Source organism: Agelaius tricolor, unplaced genomic scaffold, assembly GCF_023055355.1.
Source record: "Agelaius tricolor isolate 1412-34295 unplaced genomic scaffold, bAgeTri1.0.p SCAF_34, whole genome shotgun sequence".
NCBI classification, from domain to species: Eukaryota; Metazoa; Chordata; class Aves; order Passeriformes; family Icteridae; genus Agelaius; species Agelaius tricolor.
Genome location: NW_027269294.1, coordinates 4,122,090 through 4,145,114, shown reverse-complemented (window position 1 = coordinate 4,145,114; position 23,025 = coordinate 4,122,090). Strand labels below are relative to the sequence as shown.

The 23,025-nt window shown below is 42.0% G+C and overlaps 1 protein-coding gene across 3 annotated transcripts in view; it reads left to right on the top strand.

Annotated features, from left to right (window-relative positions):
• TNIP3 (TNFAIP3 interacting protein 3) overlaps window positions 1–23,025 on the top strand; it is a 55,355-nt gene that overhangs the window by 10,533 nt on the left and 21,797 nt on the right. For 2 of the 3 annotated variants that reach the window (XM_071452306.1, XM_071452307.1), the window contains 3 exons: window positions 5,298–5,365; window positions 11,928–12,013; window positions 18,806–18,938. In XM_071452306.1, coding sequence (XP_071308407.1) covers window positions 5,298–5,365; window positions 11,928–12,013; window positions 18,806–18,938 — 287 coding nt within the window. The remainder of the gene's footprint in view (window positions 1–5,297; window positions 5,366–11,927; window positions 12,014–18,805; window positions 18,939–23,025) is intronic. The other variant, XM_071452308.1, reaches the window with a different exon arrangement.

Sequence of the window (23,025 nt, the reverse complement as noted above, 5' to 3'; positions counted from 1 at the left end):
TGTTCCCCAATGCCTATACACTGCCTCTGTCTATGTTTTATGAGTAAAATCTAAATAACACAAGGGTACAGTTTCCATAAAATTAAGGTCATGTGAGGTGGAAATAGCAGCCTAAGATCAGGAGTTCCTTCATTTTTATAGTCCTTTTGGTTGCTAACAGGAAACAGCTCTAAGGCAGTTTTTGCTTGTAGGATATATAGGAGTGTTTGCCTTTATAGATTTGTGTGTGTGTGTCTACAGGCTTATGTGATGGAGAGCTGCCTTAGGAATATTTGGATCTGGCTTCTAACAGCCAGAAAGCTCTCTCTTGTGTGGTTATTAACTTTGCCACACACTTGGAGAACAATATTGCAGAGTTGTAAGCAGATATTACTCTTGATTTCACAAAAAGGGAAAATTAGATTCATATGCTTCATGGGGAAGGTGGGGCAGACAACTTCTGCTTCAGTGCTCTGGGGACTGCTGGTGCTTGTAGAAAGGTCACCAGGTCCTCCAGAGAGGCTAGGAAAGAGTACAATTCTCATCTGAAATGTAGATGTGTCACATCTCCCCACCTTCCTCTCCTCCAAAGTGCCTTTGCTCCTGTCCACCAACAGCCAGGATACGGCCTCTGAGATGGCCTCACTTCTCTTTGCCCTTGGTCAGCTGCAAACCCAGGTGGAGGCATCTTTCTCTGTTCAGCCACCTGTACTGAGGGCAAACAACACCATCTCTCACTGGGTACATCAGAGTTGTTTCCTTTCTTCCTTTTCTTCCTTTGCTTCTTTTTTTTCCTTTTTGTTTTAGCCCTGACTCATGTTGTTGTCTATCACCTTATTTCATTCTCAGCCCTGTCTGTGGAGGTATCTGGGTGAGCTTAGTAGCTCATTGCACTCCTTGCTGCTGAGATAAAAATCAGAGACCAGAAAAACTTAGTTTTGTGGTAGATCAAGTCGTTGAGAAAATTGAGTCCTCTGGGATCTGTGTCTGATTTGATTTTTGCAGCTCAGCCAAGAAATAGCAAAAGGCAGGAAAGTGTCTGCAACTTGCAGGTTTTTGCAGTCCCTGAATCTGGGTGAAAATGCTTTGCTTCCTGCAAAAATACCATGTCTCCGTGTAGTAAAGGTCACTTTTCTGTCAAACCACTAAAAGTTGCTTGAAGATGTCATTGACGTAGAGAGTAGTAAATTTAGAATAGCTCCAGGGCTGACTTTTCTCTCTTGGTAATTGGCAAGCAGGTGGAAGTGTGTATGGATAGGGAAGAAATCTCTCAGGAGCTGGTGCAGAAAGAGAAAATGCTTTCTTGGAGGATTTAGACAACTGCTTAAAATTAGGTTTAATTCCAGTTTGGACCAGAATTTAAACTCTCCAGTACTTCAGTAAAAAATGCAGTAGTGGAGACCAGTGGGTGGGAAACCAACTCAAGGTGGCCTTATTGCCAAGAAAAAAGTTCTGTAGTCAAACCTTCCTGTGACACTAAGCTGCATGCTTTAAGTTTGTGGGATTGACAAATGTGATGGAGGGGATGTTCCCACAAACATCCCTTGATAGTCCCATGATCCCACAAACTTTGTTCCTGCTGGAGCCTGCTGCTGTCCTGATATAAAGCCTGTTTTTATGCTTGATGTTGTATCAACTTCATGAGCATCTTCAGGAAAATCCAGTGAAATAACTTAATATATTTGAGTAAAACCAAGGAATTCATAGAATCACCATCTAAGACCTCATGAAGGAGCTGTGGCAATTCCAATTTTTCCATAAGGAAGTGAGATTTTGTTGTGGGTGGTCTTCTGTTCACAGCTAAGTAGTAAAACCACACAGTGAGCAGGAACAAAATGGGTGGGAAGCGCCTTGACTTTTAATACATCTCAGGCAAAAGCTCTTTTATTCCAAACTAAAATCAAAGCAGTTCACTAAAATTTAGGGTAGAGCTGGGCAGCAACATCTCCCTCCCTCAGAAAGCAACTCCTGTGAGCACAAAAATATATTTTAATAGTGTTTGAAGAGTGGATAAGAGCTAACCTCACCTTTAAGTGTTTAGTTCACCTCAAAAACCTGACAGCTGGGACTGGCTGTCTCACTGCTACTTCTTGATCCGGGGCATGTGAACCTGTTCGAGACATAAGTAACTAAAAAAGAGCAGCCAACCTACTTGTGAGTGCAGCGGAAGAGAGAATTTTAGCTTGAGAGAGCCCTGAGTGCGTGGGAGCAGTTCTGATTCGTGCACCAGAGAGAGGAGGACAGCTGCAGCCAGCCTGGGAGTAAGGAAGGATTCTGTGGAGGACAGCAGAACAATCAGCAGAACAATCTGCTAATGCCCTGAGCGTGGTATCAAAGTGTCAGCTTCGTGCTCAATCTCGGAACATTTCTGGGCAGCAGAGCTGTCTTAAGTTGCCTCTCCAGAATACTGGAGTCCCAAAGTGTTTTGAGCACTATTGAAATTGCTTTCCCCCCCCTCCCAGTCTTCTTTCTTCTTTGTAGTGCTCTTTTCTCTCCTGAATAATACTTGCATGTCAATTAAGCCTTTTGCAAGTCACCAAGGATCTGGTGTTTTAAGCTGTTGTTTTTGCATTATATTAAATTTTCTCTAACTCATTTCCTTATTTTTCCCCTTTGGGAGGCCCCTAAACAAGCAGTTCTTCAGTGGACAATAAAATAATTTGAATGGCAGCCATCCAACCTGGCCTTTTTCTAGATAAGTGGTTGGGGTATGCCTAAGAATCAATGAAATTTTTCTTGTTCAGTTTTGTGTGGTATAGCCAAAGGGGTTTTCTTCTTCTGAATGGGGGCAGTGGGAAAGTCAGGTAAAAGGGTGATTTCTGCTGTACCCCCACAGTTTTCCACTGGAGGTTAAAAGAAAGGGTTCCCCCTTCAAATTTTCCATTGACTGTTTTTCTCTGCCTCCACCAAACACTTTGTTGTGCCTGCCTTGCTGTGCTGAAAATGTCAATACTTTCATATCACCAATGTTTACTGGAGGTAAAAAAGCAAATCCTCTAATTGTTTGAGTCAGGAGGGCTGTGAAGCTGCTGTTGACAGGAAAGGAAGGGCCCACATGTTCATCTCCTCTTCTCTGGAAGCAGGAAGGATGCTGTGCCCTGTTCCCCTCTGCTGCAGAGATGGAGCATCACATCCCTGCCTGTGCCTGCTTTGGGCGTGGCTGGTTTGCTTCCAGCAGAACAGGAAACGTCGAGGCTCAGAAGGACTCCAGTTCAAATATTGGTGGTTTGCATTTTATTCAGGGCATGTTTCCCAGAATCAGTTCTCATCTTTGGTCACTTCTCTTAGTTCATGGGATGCCATAAGAAGGCACTTGACCTTAAAGCCTTAAGAGTCCTGGCTTTGCCTTGTCATGCATGAGGAGGAGAGTGGCTGTTCCTGGCATCCCTGGCAGAAACCACAGTGGTTCTGTTGAACAGGTGATGGATAATAAACCCAGGAGCTGCACACAGGCCAAGTTTTAGTTTAGCCCCATCACTGTTGAGCTGACAGGTGCTGACAAAATGACAGCCATGCCCTGAACTATTTCCAGTCCCATTGCAATTGAGCATGTTGGTCGGTGCAGAGGTGAAAGCTGTGTTGGAGTGCAGTGAAAGCCAAAACCACAGAAGGCTAAATTCACTGTATTCTGTGTGAATGCATTGCTGAGTAATATTTAATGCTTTTCCCTTCTTATTCAGTCATCCAGTGGGAAAAGCATTTTTCTTCAGAGGATTACTTTTTGGCTTTGATTTCTTTTGCTGCTTGGATTTGAGTATGTGTCACTCGCCTCCCAGCACTTCGCTACTGAGCCTTTGCTGGGTTTCAAACATCCCCTGTTGAGGCTGTTCAGCTTTTTATAATTGTACTTATGTAAAATTAAACAAGAGGTCAGGGTAAGAACAAGTGACTGATGTGGTGCTGAGTGTATAGGATGCTGTTCTGAGACATGGCAGATGTTGATGCTGTTGCATTTTTAAAAAAATTATTTTAAGCAGGCAGCCAGTAAATCTGAGCTCTTGTTGGTAAATATGTGAACCATCAAACTGAAGTCATGAGTATTTTGTCTGAGAAAGTGACAGTAAATGCTTCATATGGAGTGGAACACTATTATTCCAAAAGACTGGAGAAATCACCCTGCATCTCCAGTATTTAAACAGGAGGTATAAACACAGTGAAACTCCCTTCAGGAAAAGGCAGGGGAAAGAATTGGACCTTGGTTTCCCACATCCTGATCCTGACCCTGGCCTGTTGTTTCCTCTGTTATAATTGCAAATGCCTGCAGAATAGTTTTGTTTGAACAAACCTGCAGTGAATTGAACGTGAATTTGCAAATGACTGCTCTCTGTGTGCATGTGAGGAGCAGAGTAAGTGCTTTGACAGAAAAGCTCCACCCTGCTCTCCTGAGCAGCTGAGATATTTCTGCTGGGAGGACAGGAATGCTCTCAAGGCAGTTGGATCACAAGTATTTACAGCAGGAATCTCCTAAAAATCTCAGCAGGGTTTTTAGTCTTCAGTGTAGAACTGCACAGGTTTTGTTGTCATCAAAACCGAAACTGATACACCAATCAGACTTCGAGATGAGTGTTTTTCTGAGCTTACCTATCGTGAATCTCTCACTTCTAAGTGACAGCACGATAATTTTTATCGTCTGTGAAACTTGATTAATCAGCTCCTGTGTGCAGTGGGCTATAGCCTGGAATGAATAGTAGATTCTTGAAAATGCTGCATCACTTCTTTTCAGGTGAAGGGGAGACATTTCTGCAGCCTTGACCTCTACAAGCACTCTTCCTCAGAATGAAAACCAGATACGATAGGGAGGTGTTTCTGGTCGGGGCAGAGCTGAATGTCACTGCTGATGAGGAGACTGTAGCTGGTCACACTGAGCAGTGATTGTGTAAGAAAAACCTTTAGAATAAACTCTAAATAAAAATACATTCCTAGAAATGGCTCCTTGACCTATTTTCCCCTTACAGTAAATTATTCTGCTTCTAGATTGATAGCTGTGTTCTGTTCACTTGGAGTTGATGCAGCTTTTCCACCATGGCAGACCACCCCTGTTCCCACAGAGCAGCTCTCGCTGGTGTGTGGGCGCAGCGTTGTGTCACCGTTCCGTGCTTATCTGGAGAATGAGAGGGAATCCTCTGTGGTCTCTTACTAGCAGTGCTTTCAAGTAGATCTGTGTGGGCTGTGTTTGAGAGAGATGAATGTGCACTCACTGCTAGAATGACTTTAGGAAAGGGGTTTCCCTTAAGCCTGGGGTGTAGGTTAAACCTTGAGCGATATATATACACAGATAGACTTGTGCCTCCAAACCACTTGGTTCTCATTTGATTCAGGGAGCCTTTATTTGCTACTGGGATGTCCTAACCTGGCAGTGCAGAGACAGACACCTTCCCTAAATATGGTGAGTAACATCTGCATTCATTGGAAATCTGTACTTGGTTAGGTCTCTTCCTAGCCTCAGATTGAAGTCATGTGCCTCTTTTCCCTTCTCATCTACCAAAAAGACCTCAAATCCAAAACCTGGTATTTTAAAGGTGTATTTTGTTCCTAAGTGGCTTTGTAATTTCTTCCTACTCTTTATATAGAATGACTATAGAAATGTTCTTTTATTTACTTTTCCTGAATAAAGTTGGACAATGAAGAGTACAGTAATAGTAAAGGATGTATTGCCATATATATTACTGCCTATATTTAACAGTTATTATTTACCCCAATTATTTTGGGGTAAATTTAGTGGTACAAAGATTCAGTGCGCTTATACTGGGTTTGACCAAATCCCTCTTTTCGGATAAGGTTTCTGCTGAGAACTTGGCAAGTTTCATCTGTTTTGTGGAGTTCGGGATGTTTGCTGAGCTCCTGACTGCCTGGAGCAGGCACAGGATTCCCTTAGGCAGTTCTATCATTAGGACATCTATTGCAAATTATTTTCTATAATCCACATAGCATTGGGGAATGGGCTAGGTGATGTTTTGCTTGCCTTGTGGCTGTAAATTGGTGTTGAATCTGCACCTCAGAAGTTTGGATGCATCCTAACCTTGAGTAAGGAGTACTTGGAGATGCAGTATTCAAACCTCCTTTTTCCAGGCCCGTGCTGTTTGCTGCCAGAGGGCACATTGCTGTTTGTGCTGTGGCAACTGTAGGAGATCTAGACTGTTCTACCTCCCTCCCAAAATAAACCAAAAGTTCTCATCTTGCCTTGGCTCGATTCTGGATCCTCAGGACATGGTGATATGCTGCTGGCACAGTCCAAAATTCTGCCAGCAGCAGTACCACATCTCCAGAAGTGTGGGAGTGCTGGAATGTGTGGAAAGCCACATATGATTCCGAGTTGTTTAGGACTGGCCAAGAAATGCCAATGATTTTTTGGTGCTGGTTGCTTGGCTTGTTCCTACCTTTCTGTGAGCTCTTTTCTTTCTCCTTTTTTTTTTTTTTTTTTTGGTTGTTGTTGTTGTTTGTTTGTTTGTTTTGGCAGAGCTGCATTCCTCTTCTAAATCAACTCTTCTTGTCTTCTTGCTGTTAAACTTCCCTTCATTTTGGTGCATTGCTTTTTGTAGCTAGGGCTGCGTCTGCCTTTTTTACGGACACGTGGCTCCTGTACTTGGAGCGATCTCCTTTCTGTTACTTTTTTTATATTCTACCTCCTTATACTGCAGAGATTTGATTCCAAAGTCATGGATTTGATACTTCCTAACTTTTATCTCTTCCTTTGTATTGTACAAGAAAGTTTTGTCCTTTCCTGTCAGGACATCAGTTTCACTGCAGTGACGTCTCCATTAAAAATTCTTCAGCAAAAGCTCCACATTTTGGGTGCTATCAATGAGTATCATAGTTATTAATCTTACCTTTATCCTGCAGCATTTTTCCTTTTCACTTCTGTATTTTATCTTTCTGAAAGCTTCCTATCCATGCTTTGGTCGTGAATAATAATAAACCCATTTTTTACTGCATTATTTACAGTTGACATTTAACAAATAAGTAAATACTTCCTTCCCATCTTGCCCACCTCCAAGTAATTTGTTGAGCAAATTAAAGTTGGACACAGAGAATGAGAGAACAGCATTGAAAAGATATTAATTGTTGAGGGTTTTATTTTTTCAATGTGTTATATAGTTTTTAAAAATTAATTTTTATTCCATTAACAATTTGCTTCCACAGAAATTGTGTACAGGAAGTGTGCTCAGAGTATCATGGACTTTGTACCCAGACCTCTGTACACTACTTGGCTTTAGCTGAACTGAACATGTGCCATGAAGTCAAAATTTCTTATAAATGTATTAAAAATGAGGAGTCTCATTTTTAACAGGAGAAGGACTGAGGGTGTTTTGGGGTAGGTTGTGTGTGACTTTGATGGCTTGGTGAGATGATATTTGCAACTTCCTCTGGTCACTTCTTATGTGACTCTTTTGCATGTTGGGAGTGTGGTCATGATATTTTTGGCACTGAGCTCATGTTTTGTGGCCTTTCAAATGAGTCTGTGCTTTAAACTCACTTGAGCAGGTACCTGTGTGGAGTGGCTGACATGGTAAGCCGAATGCAAATGTGTAAAATGTAAAATGGGTGTCACCCGAGGCTGAGCACAACTGTGGTGGCTTTTTGGTGGCGTTTGTGCAACTGATTTAACTTGAAGAAGGGGTTTATACTCATTGGGGAATAATCTTCTGACTTTTAGATCTTCTCAAGATCTTCAGTCCAAAGATGTTTAGAAATTTCCTGATTGGCAAAGGAGAAAACATGCCTGCAAATTGGTTTTGTCTCAGTTCCAGTTCAAGAAACAAGTGTTGTATTGATTTTGAATTCGGTCCTGTTGTTTAAAGCAGCGTTTTGCACTCACCACTGACGTGAATTTGTGTGTCAAGATGAGCATTTTCACAAAGCCAGTATGGGGGAGCAAAGCCTACACTGTTTATGGAAGGTGTGGATATCACAGGTCCATGGGAGGGCATCTGGGAGTTAAGTTCTTTGCAGGGATTGCTGCTCAAAATCTGCTATTAACTTAATAAAGGAGAATTGTACTTAATAGGGAGATCAGCTTCAGGTATTCAGCCTTAAATCTTCCTGCATCACACCACGGGGGCAGTTACCACTTTCATTCTGTCCAATTAAATTAGGCAAGACAAAACTATCTACTATCTATCTACTCTAGGAAATTATCTACTCTTTATTTTTGGCTAAAATCAAGCTTTGGATTTAAATTTTTCATTAGAAACTGTCTTACATTGAAGTTTCAGCGCTTTATCAGGAAATAACAGGGGGAGGAGACGATTGGCAGATCTTGCTGTGTTTGTGGCTTTTTCAAGGCAGCATTTGTGTGTGTGAAGCTGCATTTTCAGCAAAGGGCAGACAGACATGCAGGGTAATGGCTGGATCAGGTGCTGCTCTGCGAACAAAACCTGAGAATATCTAGGTAGGGGGAGATGGCAGACATGTTCTGTGTTTGATTTCTTCATCAAAAAAGTCTTGAAGGCTTTATTCCTGTTTTAGATTAGTTTCAGTGAGTGTTGCTTAGGCTCTCTTTCATCAAATGCTCTTTTATTTCTCTGGTTGTTCTTCCATTTTGATCATATTTACTGTAATAATGCATTTCTGCCTCCCACTCCCCTCCTACATGACAGCCACACACAAATAATGTGGAACCTGCTGGCTTGTTTATCAATAGCACTGGTGATGGTGTTTGTTCCACTTTGTTTTGGAGCTATTTTGCAATCTGGGTAATGCTTAAATGAGGTACATTTACTGAGCCTGGCTGTGACAGACCCTGCAACTTTCCTAACAGAAAAATGTGTATTACTGGAAAGGTAACTTATGAGTAGGTTTATTCCTTGTGTGAATTTTGTCAGCATGTACTTTAATTTATTTGGCCTATTGTTTCTTTTCTGCTCTCTCTACTAGGACAATGTCTGACGATACTGATCTGTAAAATTGAACCGTGGAGTTGATCTAGGCAGGAAAACCAAACCAAACATCTCCTTTCCCCTTTTCTGTGCTTTTAGTCTGGCTCATCTCTGGCATTCATTTTACATTGCATTCCTACAAAATATTGCTTTGATACAAATTAAATAAAAATGAATTACTGAGCAAGTTTGATTAAATGAGCAAGGGTTTGGAAACATCAGATGCTCTTAAGCTAGAACTAGACTTGGGGAAAGAAAAAGAGAATGGAGCAAGAGCAGTGCAGGATTTGACATTTACAATACGGATGTTTGTGAAAAGCACTTTGGAAAATATTTTGAAACACCAGTGTGATGAGTGCCTCTCTGGTTGTAATCAATCACTTAAGATTTCATTAGAATTAGTGAGTCTCATTGTCTTTCCTGAACAATGTAATTTTTTTCAGCCCCAAATGTGTTTTTTCTATGTGGGAAACTTGTTTTTAATGCAAATTAATACTCCAGCCAAACAAGTGCCTTTTTGACCTATTCTGGGTGTGTCTACAAAATACTTAGGGCTTGGAGCCGTGATAAATTTGGTGGATGAGCACCAAGGAAATTCTGCACACTTTTTAACCAACATTTCCAATTATTGCAAAACCCCATAAATCTGTGAGCAGGACTGATTCTGTTTTACTTCAGGGTGTTCCTGTTCTTAAAAGCCTTGACAGAAAGCAGAAAATTTATGTAATTCTGGGCAATCCTTTACATGACCATTACAAACCTCTCTTTTACAGGGCCTTAATTCTTTGAAGTAGCTGAATTTTATCCATCTAGGCTTCAGTCTGCCAGATCTAATAAAAACCTACAGCATTACACTGCATATTATGGTTGTAAAAACTTCTGGTTGTCCTAATAACAAACACTTGCACGGGGCACAGGGACTGGGTCGCATCTCTTCGGTTCAGGTTCTCAAGTGGAGATTCGGATTTTAGCTGCAAAATCTGCATATGACTAAGAGTCAGGAGACCTGCACAACCTCCCCCACCCCAGCAGTGTGAGCAGCAGGGCTTCTGCAGAAATGCATGTTGATGTTGCCTGGGTGTGCAGCTGGGCCACGCAGGGATGTGGGACTTGTCAGCTCTCAGCGGCTTTTTCTGTGTTTCCCTGGCTCAGTGGAGCAGGGACACAGGAAACCCAGGGTGCCCTCACTGCAGCCCCAGAGAGCTCCCCACCAGGGCCCCCAAATCTGGCTCACACTGCACAACCAGGAAAGAACAAGATAACTGAATCAATATATTTTTGTTCATTCACCACTGCTTTTCTCCTTTCCAGTTTTTCAGTGTGTTGCTTGCTTCTTACATGACTTACCAGCATGGATGTCATATTTTCAGTAACATTTCACCTGCATCCTTTTAATGTGGGCTGCAATACTGTGCCCAGCTTGGCAAATACATCTGAAACTGCTGAAATGTCGAAGCTCAGTGGGACAAATTAGGGCTGGAGTAGCAGTCTGAATTCTGTGGTGTTCTGGGTCAGTTTGGGGGCTTTTTTTCATTCTGCTTCCTTTTCCTCATTTTGCTGCCTTTTTTTTTTTTTCCTTGTTGTTGTTGTTTCAGTGGAGTGTTCATTCCAGGTCAATGTTTTTAAAATTTCGTATTTTTTTAGTCAGACACATGCAGGCCAAGTTCAGGCACTCCAAAATAAGACTTAATCCTCACTAGTCCCCCGTGCCTGCTGCTCCCATTGAAATCAATCAAATGCAGCTTTCCATACTTCAATGTGATGGTGTTATGATTAAACAGACACTCATAAAATTCAGACAAGCTGGAATCAAGTTTCACATGAAACTGAATTGACATTTTTTTCCTTAATAGGATCCTTGTAATTAGTGATTACCAGATGCATTTAGAACGTGTGAAATGCCTGCAGGAATTGGAATTTAGAAAGGGGGGGGATGCCAAACACCTCAGATCTTCTGCTGGCAACCTTTCATTTTAAATTTCTGCCCTGCACATAGATGAAGCAACATGGTTTCTATAAAGTGTTCAGCTGTGGTTTCACATTAAGCTGATGTTACCAATAAGGAGAGTGACTTGTAATTGAAAACTGATTTTCTTATAAATAGCAGGTTTAGCTCTGGATGGCTCCCCTCTTCATTTCAGTGGTCACCTTGCTGTCCTTAAGATAGGTCTTATGAAACCTGTCAATTTTCAGCTCTAGCAATTACCATAGTGATGTTGTTTGATCTAAAGAATAAGGCTTCTGGGCTCCTTTTCTGATCAGCAAGAGGTGTCTGAGGAAACATCGCCCGGGCTGTCACCAGCCTGCAGCACAGGATCAGAACAATTGCTCTGGATGAGGGGATGTTGGCTCACTCTTTGTACAATGTCTTCTTCCACTTGAGATGGAGAGGTGGTGCTTGCTTTCTTCATGTTTGGAGTTCTAATTCAAAATCTCCAGTTTCAAGAGACTATCTTAATGTTGACTGCTTACTGTAACAGCCCTTTTCTCTGGGAGCTTGGTCTGGGATTTTTTGTCTCCCTTCTCTTTGGAAATGCAGTGCTGGAGAGTAACTTGCCTGACCAGAGGGAAGCTTGTTAGGAGCTTGTAGAGTGCTTGGACAACACACTCATGCTCAATAACTTACATGTGGCTCCTTTTCTCTCCAAGTGATTTAGATCAGAGTCATTACTCAAATTCTCTTAATTCAAGAGTATGAAAAATAATTGATTCTTTTAGGATGATTAATAAAAGCCTTTCTTGCAACCCTTCCAATTTTCCTGCAACTGCTGGCTGCTTTGTTCCTTGGGTAGATTTTTTGTCACAGCAGCCAGAGATTGTTGCTGCTCCTGCCCTTGTAGAACTGTCCCTGACACAGTGTCAGACTTAAGAGAGGATGGTGCTGGGAAGGAGGAAGTAGATTCGTGGCTTGCTTGTCAACCATTTGTAGTTTATGAAGAACAAAATAGAAATACATGACACTGTTATCTGTTCTCACTATAATTGGTTACTTAACTTTTTCTTCTTAGATTGTTGATTTTTTTTCTACTTCCCCTTAAAAACTCTTGTTTTTTTCTTCCCTGCTCATAATAGATTCATTGTGAGGAGCTCAAAATGAAGAAGAAAAACGCAGAGGATTGCATGGAGCTGTGCCCTCATCAGTGTGTTGACATGGAAAGGTACTGTGTTCATGTTACATGGAAAAACTTCTTTGTTAAAAATTTTTGGGGCACTTGCCATGTTTCACAAGGTGCTATTAGTCCTACTGATGACACTGAGAGTATTAAGTGTGATGCAGTGAGTCCTCTGCCTTTCAGCTGGGGCTGCCTGGCAGCCACCACAGGCAAGGAGCTGACCTGACTTCAAGAGCTGGTTGTCCCCTGTCTGCTACTGTATGTTACATTTCCTGGCTGCATTTCCAAATGGTTTTCATCTGTCTGTCCTGCTCATGCTGTTAGTAGATCACTGCAAATCCCTCAGCTCTGTGTGGTAGACGCAGATGCCAATGAATCATGGGCTTGTTTTCCTCCAAAGGCTCAGCCCAGCTGTGAGTCCAGCTCAGCAGGGCGTTGGTGAAGCATCCCCATCCTGGCCCAGGCTGAAGTAGGAGGCACAATGGGCTGCTTGTGGTGGTGCCTGATTTGAAAAGAGAGCAGTGGTGTCAAGTACCAGTTAAAAATGTCAGCTCTGTGCTGTTGCACTGCATCAGAGTCACAGCTTTCCAGAGGAACGAGCACGTGGAAGACGTGAACAGACTCGTGGGGCTCCAGCTGAATGTGCAGGGCAAACAGCCGGTGCACAAGGGGCCATGGGAGGGGACACCACTCCAAAAAGGCATGTTCTGAGGCCAGCAAAGTGCCCTGACAGGGCACAAACCGTTCTAGGGATTGATCTCCACAGAAAAAGAGTAAATAGAAATAGAAAAACATCTCTATTTGCCTTCCTTTGTGTCCATTTAGCTTTCAGTTCTTTCAACACGTTCCTGCCACCTCCCCACAGCTTTCTGCATGTGTGCCTTTCAGTGGGGGAGTTCATCTGCTCAGGCAGCACGTGCTGCTTGGTGGCTCTGCTTGGCCAAGCTTGCCAGTTGATTGATTTTCATGGCAAAAATCAATTCCCTTTCCACTGGTGAGCCACACGCTGCTACGTGAGGCCTTGGGGATGAGTCTGGCTGACAGTGCCCCACTTGCTGCCTCTCCAGGGAGACAGTTGTCTGCAACTCACTCAGAGCTCATTTGAAGCCTGAGAAAGTTGGTGGAAATAATTGAATTGGCTTTCCTGAGGTTTTAATACAGCCCAAATGCTGTCCATTAGGAAGACAGGCCATGTCTTGGTAGTATAATGAAGTGGAAGATCCAAGTGGAAGGGCAATGATGCTCTTTTCCTGATGTACAAGCTGTATAGAGTACAGGAGTGAGGCAGCAGCATGGGAACTTCCCAAGGGACAGGAATATCCAGATACAGAGGGAACAGCACCATGTGATAAGTAACATCATTTAATGCAAACCAACAGCCGTGGTCTTCTTGCATGTTGCAAATTTCCTGAGGGGAGTAGTCAAACACTGAGAGCCTGTATGTCAGTAGCTTTCCTTCTCCTCACTGAGCTATGATGGATTATAGGTGCTGCTTCACTTAATCTCTGGACCCCCCCTTTTGGTTTTTTTTTCTTTTTTTTTTTTGACTTGTTTTCAGAGGAAACCAGATGTGTTTCCATTAAGAACATGCCCCCCTTTTGTTGTCATTTGTGTAATTCTTAAAATTAAGCAAAAGTATTAAGGAATAATTGTTTCTGCTCACATTAACAGCACACAGCTTCTCCAGATGTGGCATTTGACAGCCCAACAGCTGCTGGCTATTAAATGTGCCTTAAAAGGCCCATTCCTTTGTCATAAAGGGAACAGAAGTGTAGGGACGTTTATGGGGTGAGAGGCAGATGTTTTGGCTGCATGAGATTTGAGGGAAAGTTTTAAGTGGTTTCTCTGCTATGGTCACAGTGCTTGTTTTAACCCCTATCATACACCTTATGGAGCTCTCTTCTTGGCACTGGGGTGAGATCCCACACTGACCTGTGGGACATCTCACTCTGAAGACAAAGCAGTTCTGCCAGGTAGATCTCAGTTGATGCTTGGCTGGCTTTCCAGCTATGCTCTTGAAACACTGGATAAATTTTTGGGAGTGAAACTCAGGTTAAAATATTAAGCTAAAAACAATTTCAAAAAATGTGTTGCTTCATTTTTTTCCCCCCTAAACTCTCTTTTTAAGTATCTACTCATAATCATCAAAGGCAGGTGTTCTATTTGTGTTTGTCCCAGCACAGTATGTTTTATGCCCAATAAACTATTTTTTATGGTGGTACATGTGAGGTGGAACATGGAATGAGTGGAGCTCGATTTCAAAGTTCTGGCTCAAATTCCCAAGCCTAGACTTTGAGTGGAGTCTTGAGTACTGGAATAGCACCACTGGTCCTTAGGGAGCTGCACCACTTTTTAACTATTCCCTATCAGCTCAGAGGGAGCTGAACTCCCTCTGAGTTCAGCTAAACTTCTAAGAGCTTACAGGGCTGCAACATTTTTTTCAGTAACAAAAGTATTTTTGTCTTCTTGGCAAAATTTTCTTCTTCCTATTGCTTATTGGACTGGAAATTCCTTGCTATTTTTCAGTCTTAACTGGAGAAGATTTCAATATATAAATCCCAATGTATTTGCATAAAAAAAATCCAAGAGTTCTACAAAACTGAATTAAAAAAGAGTAAAAGTTCTGCAAAATTACATGGAACATAAGAGAATAGCCTTGTTCTAGAGATAAACTGTCATTTTAAAAAATTATATCCCTATTTTTATTCCTATTTAAGTCTATTTCTAGAGCAAGTTAGATGAAATATTCTGTAGTTCCATGTGATTCTCCCCCTTATTCTACAGGCCTTTTTCTGACATGAAGTCTATTATCATAAATAAGGGAAATATTAGCTGAAACAATTTGGCACATTTTAAATTTATCTGACTAGTTCTTTCTCCATAATTCAAATGCAGAAATTTTTTTTTTCCATGAATTTACTTCCTAGGCTTAGCCAAACAAGAATCCTATATCCCAAATGCCCACCCAAGGGGATGAAGCACATGTTTTACCATTATGCTCTGGAATTCATTTCCCATCAAAATATGGCTCCATGGTGTTGGCATCTGGCTGTAAATCCTGGCTTAAAGCCTTTTTTCACAATTGTTTATGGTGTGTATTTGTGCTTTCACCACCACAAGAGAATGACCCCAGCACACCAGCCTTGAAATGAATATTTAAAATAGAATTATATGGCTTTGGTAATAGTACTGTGCAATAAATGCCTTGGGACATCTTGTAGGTATGTCCATTGTTGCCATGTAGCTGCTATGAGTAAGGAATAATGCCAGTTTCCAGTAAAAAACAGGGAAAGTCAAGAGATGCAAAACTGGGACTCTTATGGAACTCCTACCTTCTTATTTGAGCAACTTGTGTTTTTCAGCCTTCAGTCTGTGCTGCTCAGGCCCAAAGCATGGGCTGATGATGTTCTGGCTCTCCACTTAAAACCGGAATTGCTGTAAAAAGTACACAACCATTTATAAACAAACAATCATTATTTCTTAGAGCATTACACTATTATAAATAATATCAATAATGTGAAATAGATAGGCCAGTGGAGCCTAAAAACTGAAGTGGTGCAAAGATGTACCATGGGGCAAGAAGTGGAAACCATTTGAAAGGCAGCAAGCTGAACACGTGGGAGAAATGAAAATAGCTTTAGTGGAGTGCACAGTGAAGTTCTGCATGGATATGACAACCTGAAAACCAAAGGGAACATGCCTCATTTTTTGTTCTTGGAGGACTTGTCAGATCTGACATGGAAATTGTGAGGAAGGTTGGGCTCTCTTCTGGGAAGAAGAGAGCTGGGAGGCCAGCTTCCTTCATTACATCTGTACTTCCTGCTTCCATGTAAAAAATCTTAATTTTTCAAAAAAGGAAATGTTGCAACTAACTCAAAGTCTACTAAGAAGAGTTAACATTCTAATCTTTTATTGCCTCCTGCAGTAATCACAGCTTGCTACGTGTAGTTTTTATATCTTTGTGTACTTTAGAAAGCTTAAGCACATGGAAGGGTTATACTTTGTCTTGTATGACCACAGAAAAATGCTTTTAATATTTTCTGAAAAGTTTTAATGGTGCAGAGGTGTACCTGTGAACTCCAGGAAACCAAAAGCAGTTTTGAAAACTGTTCTGTGCAGAATCTGATTGCTGTGTGCCCTCTAGAGCTCTCTGGGGGAAGCTCTGGTAGTCAGGTCTGGGGTAACTCCTAATCATGAGTCCCTTGATGTATTCAAGCACTCAGAGCATCTCTGTGCTCTGAAAGATGTACACAGCAGATCTGAATAATGTTCTAGCTCACCATCAAGGTATCCTGATTATCAAAGTGGCTGATAATAGAATGTAGATAAATGCAGTTATAGTTTCTCAGTCTAAAAATCAAGTAATTTTCTGACTTTTGTGATAGTCTTCAAACAGAGAGCAGAAATTGGTTTGTAGACATCTGAGGCTTTTGTAGTTGTTTCTTTTACCCAGGCACAGCTGGGTCCTGCTTTTGCCCAGCGAAGTCCAGAAAGAGGAGTGTAGGGACAGACAAGGCTAGGAGCAGCCAGAGGTGATTATCATTTACAGCTACAACATCAAACTGTGGTGAGCAGAGGAATGAACACTTCCTGACTGAAAAAAAAATATATCAAAAGCCAACCCCCCATGTTTATGGGTTATTCTCAGCTTGGTTCATGCTCTGACTTCAGGAGGTTGTGGTCACACATCTCCCCTTGCAGTGGCTGAACCAGCAGCAGAGCTGACTGCAGCCTGCTTAAGCATTTGCTGCTGCACTCCTGCCAGATTGCTGCTCATCTTTTCCTGTCCCCAGGCCTGCACCCAGGCATTGCTCCTTTATTTTGAGTATCTTTTTTCCTTATGCTTTGCTGATTCATTTGGCTTAAAAGAGTTTGGAAGCCCTGGCTACTCTGCCCGAGCTGGGGGAATAGGCTGTGCTGGCAGCTGGGGGTGGTGAATTGCAGCAGCGAGCGGCTGCTTCCGTGCTGTGGCTTTTCAGCTCTTGTGAGCAGCCTCGGAAGCAGCGAGGGCTCTGCCCAGGGCATGTGCACCTCTGCTGCACAAAGCTGCCTCAGACAGCATCAGGAGCTGGAATCGCACTGGGCTGACGGTGCTGTTCTCCAGGGAAGTGCACTTGAGAGAGCAGAGTGCCTGCTCTGCCTGCTGCCTGCAGTGTGGGAACCTCAGCGCAGAATGGCTTAAAAAAAGTGCCCCTTGCTCTGGCTTATCCAGGATTTTGCAACATTTAGCCAGTCAGAGGAGGGTTGGATGTCTGCCTTGAGGTTCGTTGTTTCCTCCCGCAGTTTTCTCCATGCTGCTGCTGGGGCTCACCTGCCACCCACGCACGGCTGAGCCTTTGGAACCCTCCAGCAGCCCTCAGAGCAGCTGCAGCCTCCTGCGCCACCGTGGAGCTCATGAAAATGTGCCTTGGGAAGGTCTTGCTTTTAGTTCTCATGGCTATGAAAGTACAGCTTAGCTAAGTACCAGCAGCAAGTCAAAAAAACCAAAACCCAAACAACCCAGCTCTAGACTTTTACTAGCCCTTATTTGCTACTCTCGGTATTTTATTTCCTCTTGGAAATGATTTTGTATCCATGTTTAGTGAAGTAACATTAGTGCTTAGTGAAGTGACTGTAACATTTCTGCTACAGTGCCTGTGTTTTAAATATGGAGCATTAAATGAATCATTCTATGCTATCAATCAGCATGAAATTCATCACACTTATTTACTCGTTGATTAAGATAAATGGGTTTGTTTATTGGGCAATTTGGCAATTTTATCAATTTCGCTTGAAGAGTTTCCTCAGAACTTGCGGTTCACTCCCTGAGGATTGCCTGTCTAAACTTCAGGAAGTATAATTGACAAACTCCTACAGCTTTCAGTTTTTCTGGTGATTCAAATAAAAAATGGTGTATTTTCTGTTGAAATCAAGAAGTAATCTTGCTATAAGAGGTTGGTGATTTTTTTTTTTTTTTGAGCCTTGCAGTTTGCTTTCTGGTCATGCATTAATTATATTTAAAATTGGTTTAAGTTGATTAGGCAATGAAGTCTAAGCTTGCAAAAGAGATGAATCTTGCTTGATAACTTGGGTTGATCTAGGAGATTTAGGGGCTTGTGCTAATTGTATCTCAGTTAATTATCTGGAAGTCACATTCCACCATGACAGTGTATCAAGCGAATCAGCCCTGGTTGCAAGTTTGGTCTGTGAATTTGGAACAAGCCCTTTTGTGCACCTAAGTCCTGTATGTCCTTAGCAGTGAGACTGAAAGAAAAGAATTTTCCCACAAAAAAAAAAAAAAAAAAAAAGTGTTCTCAACAGACCAAATTTTTTTACAAGGTGTGAATGTTTTTAAAAGGAATTTTTAAGGGGAAAAAAAAATTGAAAATGCATGTCAGGTGTCTGCTACAAAGTGTTAGAGAAAACAAAGTGTGCCATTAAAAGACTTTGTGAACTTTGAGATTTTTGAACTCAAAAGACTTTGAGCACCTAGTTTTGCAGTTGTAAACCTATGCAGCTATTCTGATAGCATTTTTGCTGAAGCTGAATTTAAAACTCTTGAAACTCTGACTGAGGTTTAGGGCACGTGGCAGTCTTAATATAATCCCCAAAAGGGTCCATTTGGATTTTGCAGGTGAAAAGTGGTAAAATTCATAAAGGCTTCTTGTGTACGTACTTTCAATCAATTTCTGCCACGAGGCACACGAAGATTGTGTGTCACTACCCTGGTGCTCCCTTCTTGTGTTACCAGGAAGGAAGGAAGCTGGAGCCTGGTGCAGGACCAGCTCCGTTCTCGCATTCAGAAGAAAGGCTCAAATTCTTGTGTAAATTTTAACGTTGCTTTTTCTTCCTAAGCAGGTGTGAGAGTAAAGAGCTGGATGTTGAAATAAGGAACCTGATAGGGAAGAGCAACACTTTGGAGTCATCTGAGGACCCCAAACCTCTTGCCCAAGAGAGGCTGAGCCCTCAGAGAACTTCATGTTCCCTTAAGGTAATCACAGTGTGCTTTTGCAATGTTTATCTGCCAGGAAAGAACGTTCAGGGGGTGTTCTCTGTGGGACTTGACTATGCATGAAACTTTAGGATTTCTGAAATGATGCAATGAACTTGTCTACACATTTTTTTTCCCTGATATAGCTACTTTCTAGCATGAGGAAGAGTGACTGAGAAGGTGCTTTAAAAGGTCAGCTAAACCCACTGGTTATTATCCTAAGTGTCAAACCCTATAACCAGATGTGCCTTTTGAATAACACAGATCCTTGGAACTGTGTAACCCCCAAAACACTGTCATTTTTGATGCATTTGGAAGTTCTGATTTAGCTGGGAACGAGCAGAGGTGCGGGACACAAAAACCTGTGCAAGTGTCAGAAAGGCTTTCAGATGAATAGGAAGAGAGGAGAAGGAAAATGATGATGATTCAAACCCACACTTCTGTGGTATTGCAAACAGAAAATTGTAAGCCACCTGCTAAGGCAATTGTCTTCGCCTGCATTGAAGCCGTGCTTAACAAGCCTGACAGAAACTTGTTCTGGGTTTCCCTCTCAGTTTCACTGCTCTCCCCTGAAATAGCGAGAATAGAAGGAATTTCCCCGTTTTCCACAAGCTAGGAACAGGAGGAGGGAGGGGTGCAGAGGAGAGGAGTGATTAAAGCGTGAATGATCCACCTGCAAGGGGTGGCGCTCTTACCTGTGCCACTCCAGCACGGGATGCGGAAAGGAAAACTCTGAAGGCTGCACGCCGGGGCACGGTGCAGGAAACTGGTGAGGAGGTAAAAGGGAGATGACTCTCTTCTACGAAATCCGAAATTACACACAGCTCCTTTCACATGCAAACCGCCATCTCCAGAATGACTCATGACCTCGGGGCACGGAGCTGAGCCCAGCCTAAGGAGACACCGCAGGGTCAGAACGGTGGGATTAGAAACCAGTGGGGGAGAGGGAAGCCACAGGGAGGGATGGGGATTCCCGGAGGCGGGGGAGAAACGAGAGTCGTGAAGCACAAGTCAGTGCAGAACTAAACTGTGAAATTACAAGCCACAAATGATCCATGGAAATCCGCAGGTTAGCCTCTCTCCAGCAGAAGGATTTGGGGGATATGGGCAGTGTGAGGAGCAAAGAGAAAGGATGTGCTCCCCTGGACCCTTTCTGAGGGGTGCTGCAGTGCTTCACACAGAAGACCGAGGCAGTATTTAATCTGTGGTGCTTTTATACTCTTTGCATTTATGGCACTTCTTAACTTTAAAATGTGTGTGCGTGTGGTTTTCAGAGCTTAAAGAGGGATGCTTCATGATATTTCTGCACTAGATACATGCTGGCTGGTTTTTATTTATATTTCTAAGTCAAGCAGCTTTTCGCTTGGCTGGTTATTGAGCTGGGCTTCAAGTGAGTGACAGCTTGACAGTCCTGTTGAGCTTCAACAACCTCAGTGTAAGGTTCTAGGAGTACCTGTCTTGGGTTGTGGTTTGGGAAAGGAGGGCAAATTTTTAGCACCTAGTAGAATTTGTGAAGATTATGAAATAATACTAAAAAAAGCCCGCACTAGAAAATAGCAGTTTGGGAAATTTGGCTGATTAGGACTTAAAATGAGGGGCAATTGAAATGTTCAAGAGTTGAGAAAAAGTTAATAATGAAATAAAAGGGTACCCTTCCATAAGTGTCAGTCATTCATCAGGAAGTTTTGTCAGAGACAGCAGGTCATTTTCATTCTGTAACTTTTTTCTGGAGTGAAGAGTACAAATTGCACTCTGCAGAATGGCATTTGCATCCAACCTTAAATCACTTTCAAGACAAATCCATGAGTGTCTGTAAACAAATTCCCCTTTTTGCCAGGATTTTTTTTTCCATAAGACTTTATGAACTTCTCAGCACATTCTTCAGTCTGATTCCTTCAGTTGCAGCTTGTCCTGATGCTCCATTCTCCATTCCAGGAAAGGGAATAGATTTTCATTTTTTAGATTTGCAAATTGTCATCCAATTCTTTTCACATGGAACTTGGATTTTCATCAGCAGGCCTGAGTTGGTAAATGCCTAGGTACTTGGGAGGCCTTGCCCTTATGGTTAGTAGATAAAGGAAATCCTGAAGCAGGAGCGGGTGCTCAAATATTTTGATTTACTCTGAAACAGTGTCTTGCACTAATTTTATCTGGTTCCCACATATTAAGACACAAATTTGCATCTGCACCTATTTTTCTGTCAGAGGGAACATGTAACTGAGCAGCACAAAAGGCTGAGGCTGACAGACTTACTGAAGGGAAAATCCCTTTTTAGCACACCTCTCTGGTGAGCCACAGGGGCCAGGTTGGGGCAGGAAGAGGCAGATTCTTCTTCTGGTTCAAGAGCCAATTTTATTCTTGAGCTGAAATCTCTCATTTTTTACAGTTTGGCCACATGCCTCAGAATGGGAAAATGGATATTGTGGTAAACACTGCTGGCATAACACCTTCAGCAATAAAGCCATAAATAAAGCTCGGCTGAAACATGAGCAAAGTGAAGGCTCCCCAGAAGCCCCAAAAAAAAAAAAAAAAAAACTTTGTCATTTTGTATGATTTTATCATCATCAAGGAAAGCCTCACATTTGATTGCATCAGGCCTTTTAGTGAGTCTTGGTTTCACTGCAGTTACTGAACAGACAGAATTTTCAGAAGTGAGAAATGGCTTTCATTATGTCAATTTGAGTGATATTTTGTAATACTGTGACACAAGCTGTTCCCAGAATTAAGATCCAGCACTCTGAAAATGCGAACTTTTATCATCTTGTGGTGCTGAGGCTTGTGAGAGGGTTCGGTGCCGGCCACAGCTCCAAGGCTCTGATCTTTCTCCCACTGCAAACTTCCCAAAGAAGCCTAAAAGGCCTTGATGCTCAGGAAGCTCAGGTCATCTTATTATGATAGGATCATCCCCATCCTATACAAAGTAAAATATTTTTAATTTTTCAACAGGATGTGAAAAGAAAACAAAACAACAATCTCAAAGCTGCTACTAATAGAAATTACAGATTATCATGGAAATAAAATAGAAATTAATAAGAGGCTTCTAAGTTGTTTTAAGATGTTTTAACTTGGCAGTTAACTTAGGAAGTGTGAGGGGCAGCAAATTCTCTCATTTACTTCCTGAGCAGCTTTTTCCATACCTGACAGATTTTTAGATTTGTGACTGCATTTACAGTCTGATTGTCAACTGGAATTTTCCAAGCAATTTAAAACTGACTATTTTGTTCAGTAGCTTTAAACCAAGTATAAGTGACTTAAAAGATTTGTGGGGCTTTTTGAATTCTGAAACCTGATAGGTCTCAACATGTCCTTCTTTCAAGGATTTCTGCATATCTCAGGTTTCTGCAGAGCTGTTGTACAACTAAGTTTTTCTTGATAGTAGTAAGCATAAAGAAATTTTGTGTCTTTATCCCTGCAATATCAATGAAAATGAATTTTGTCATCTCTTCTTTCTTTTTGGTGTTAACTGTTTTCACAGAGACAGGCAATGATTTTGCTTCAGCCTCCCAGTTTTTGCTGGAATAATACCACCACCTCTGAAGAGCTTGAGTTTTTGTTCCCTACTCGTTGGCCTTTCTTCTATTCATATCTCATGTCTCTTCTGTTCATATCTTTTCTTCATTCAGATCTCAGACATACTCTTCTCTCTCCAATCTGTTTTTACATGGCGACCAGTTATCCCTATGAATGCTAAGCTGGATGAGACAGGCACTGAAAAGTACTTCAGTCTTAGTTCTATTCTGTCCAATTTCATGTAAAATCATTCACTTTAAGTGATCATTATTGCAGTCATGAAGAAATCACTAACAGAGAACTTGGTGTTCTAATGTCCAGGTAGCTTTCCAGGAAACTACTCAGCTCTCCAGGAAACTGTTGTGACCTAAATTACAGAATCAACCAAGGTCTCAGCCTCATCCTCTCTTCAAAGTAATTTGAGCATTAATATCTTTCAAGTGGGAACTGTGATTCATGAGTGGGGCTGAGCCTGGGGTTTGCTCCTCTGTCCCCACTGTGGGGATGCTCAGCGCCTCACTCACCACATCCCAGCGTGCTCTCGTGAGGAAACCAGAAACTGGGGCTGCTTCACCTT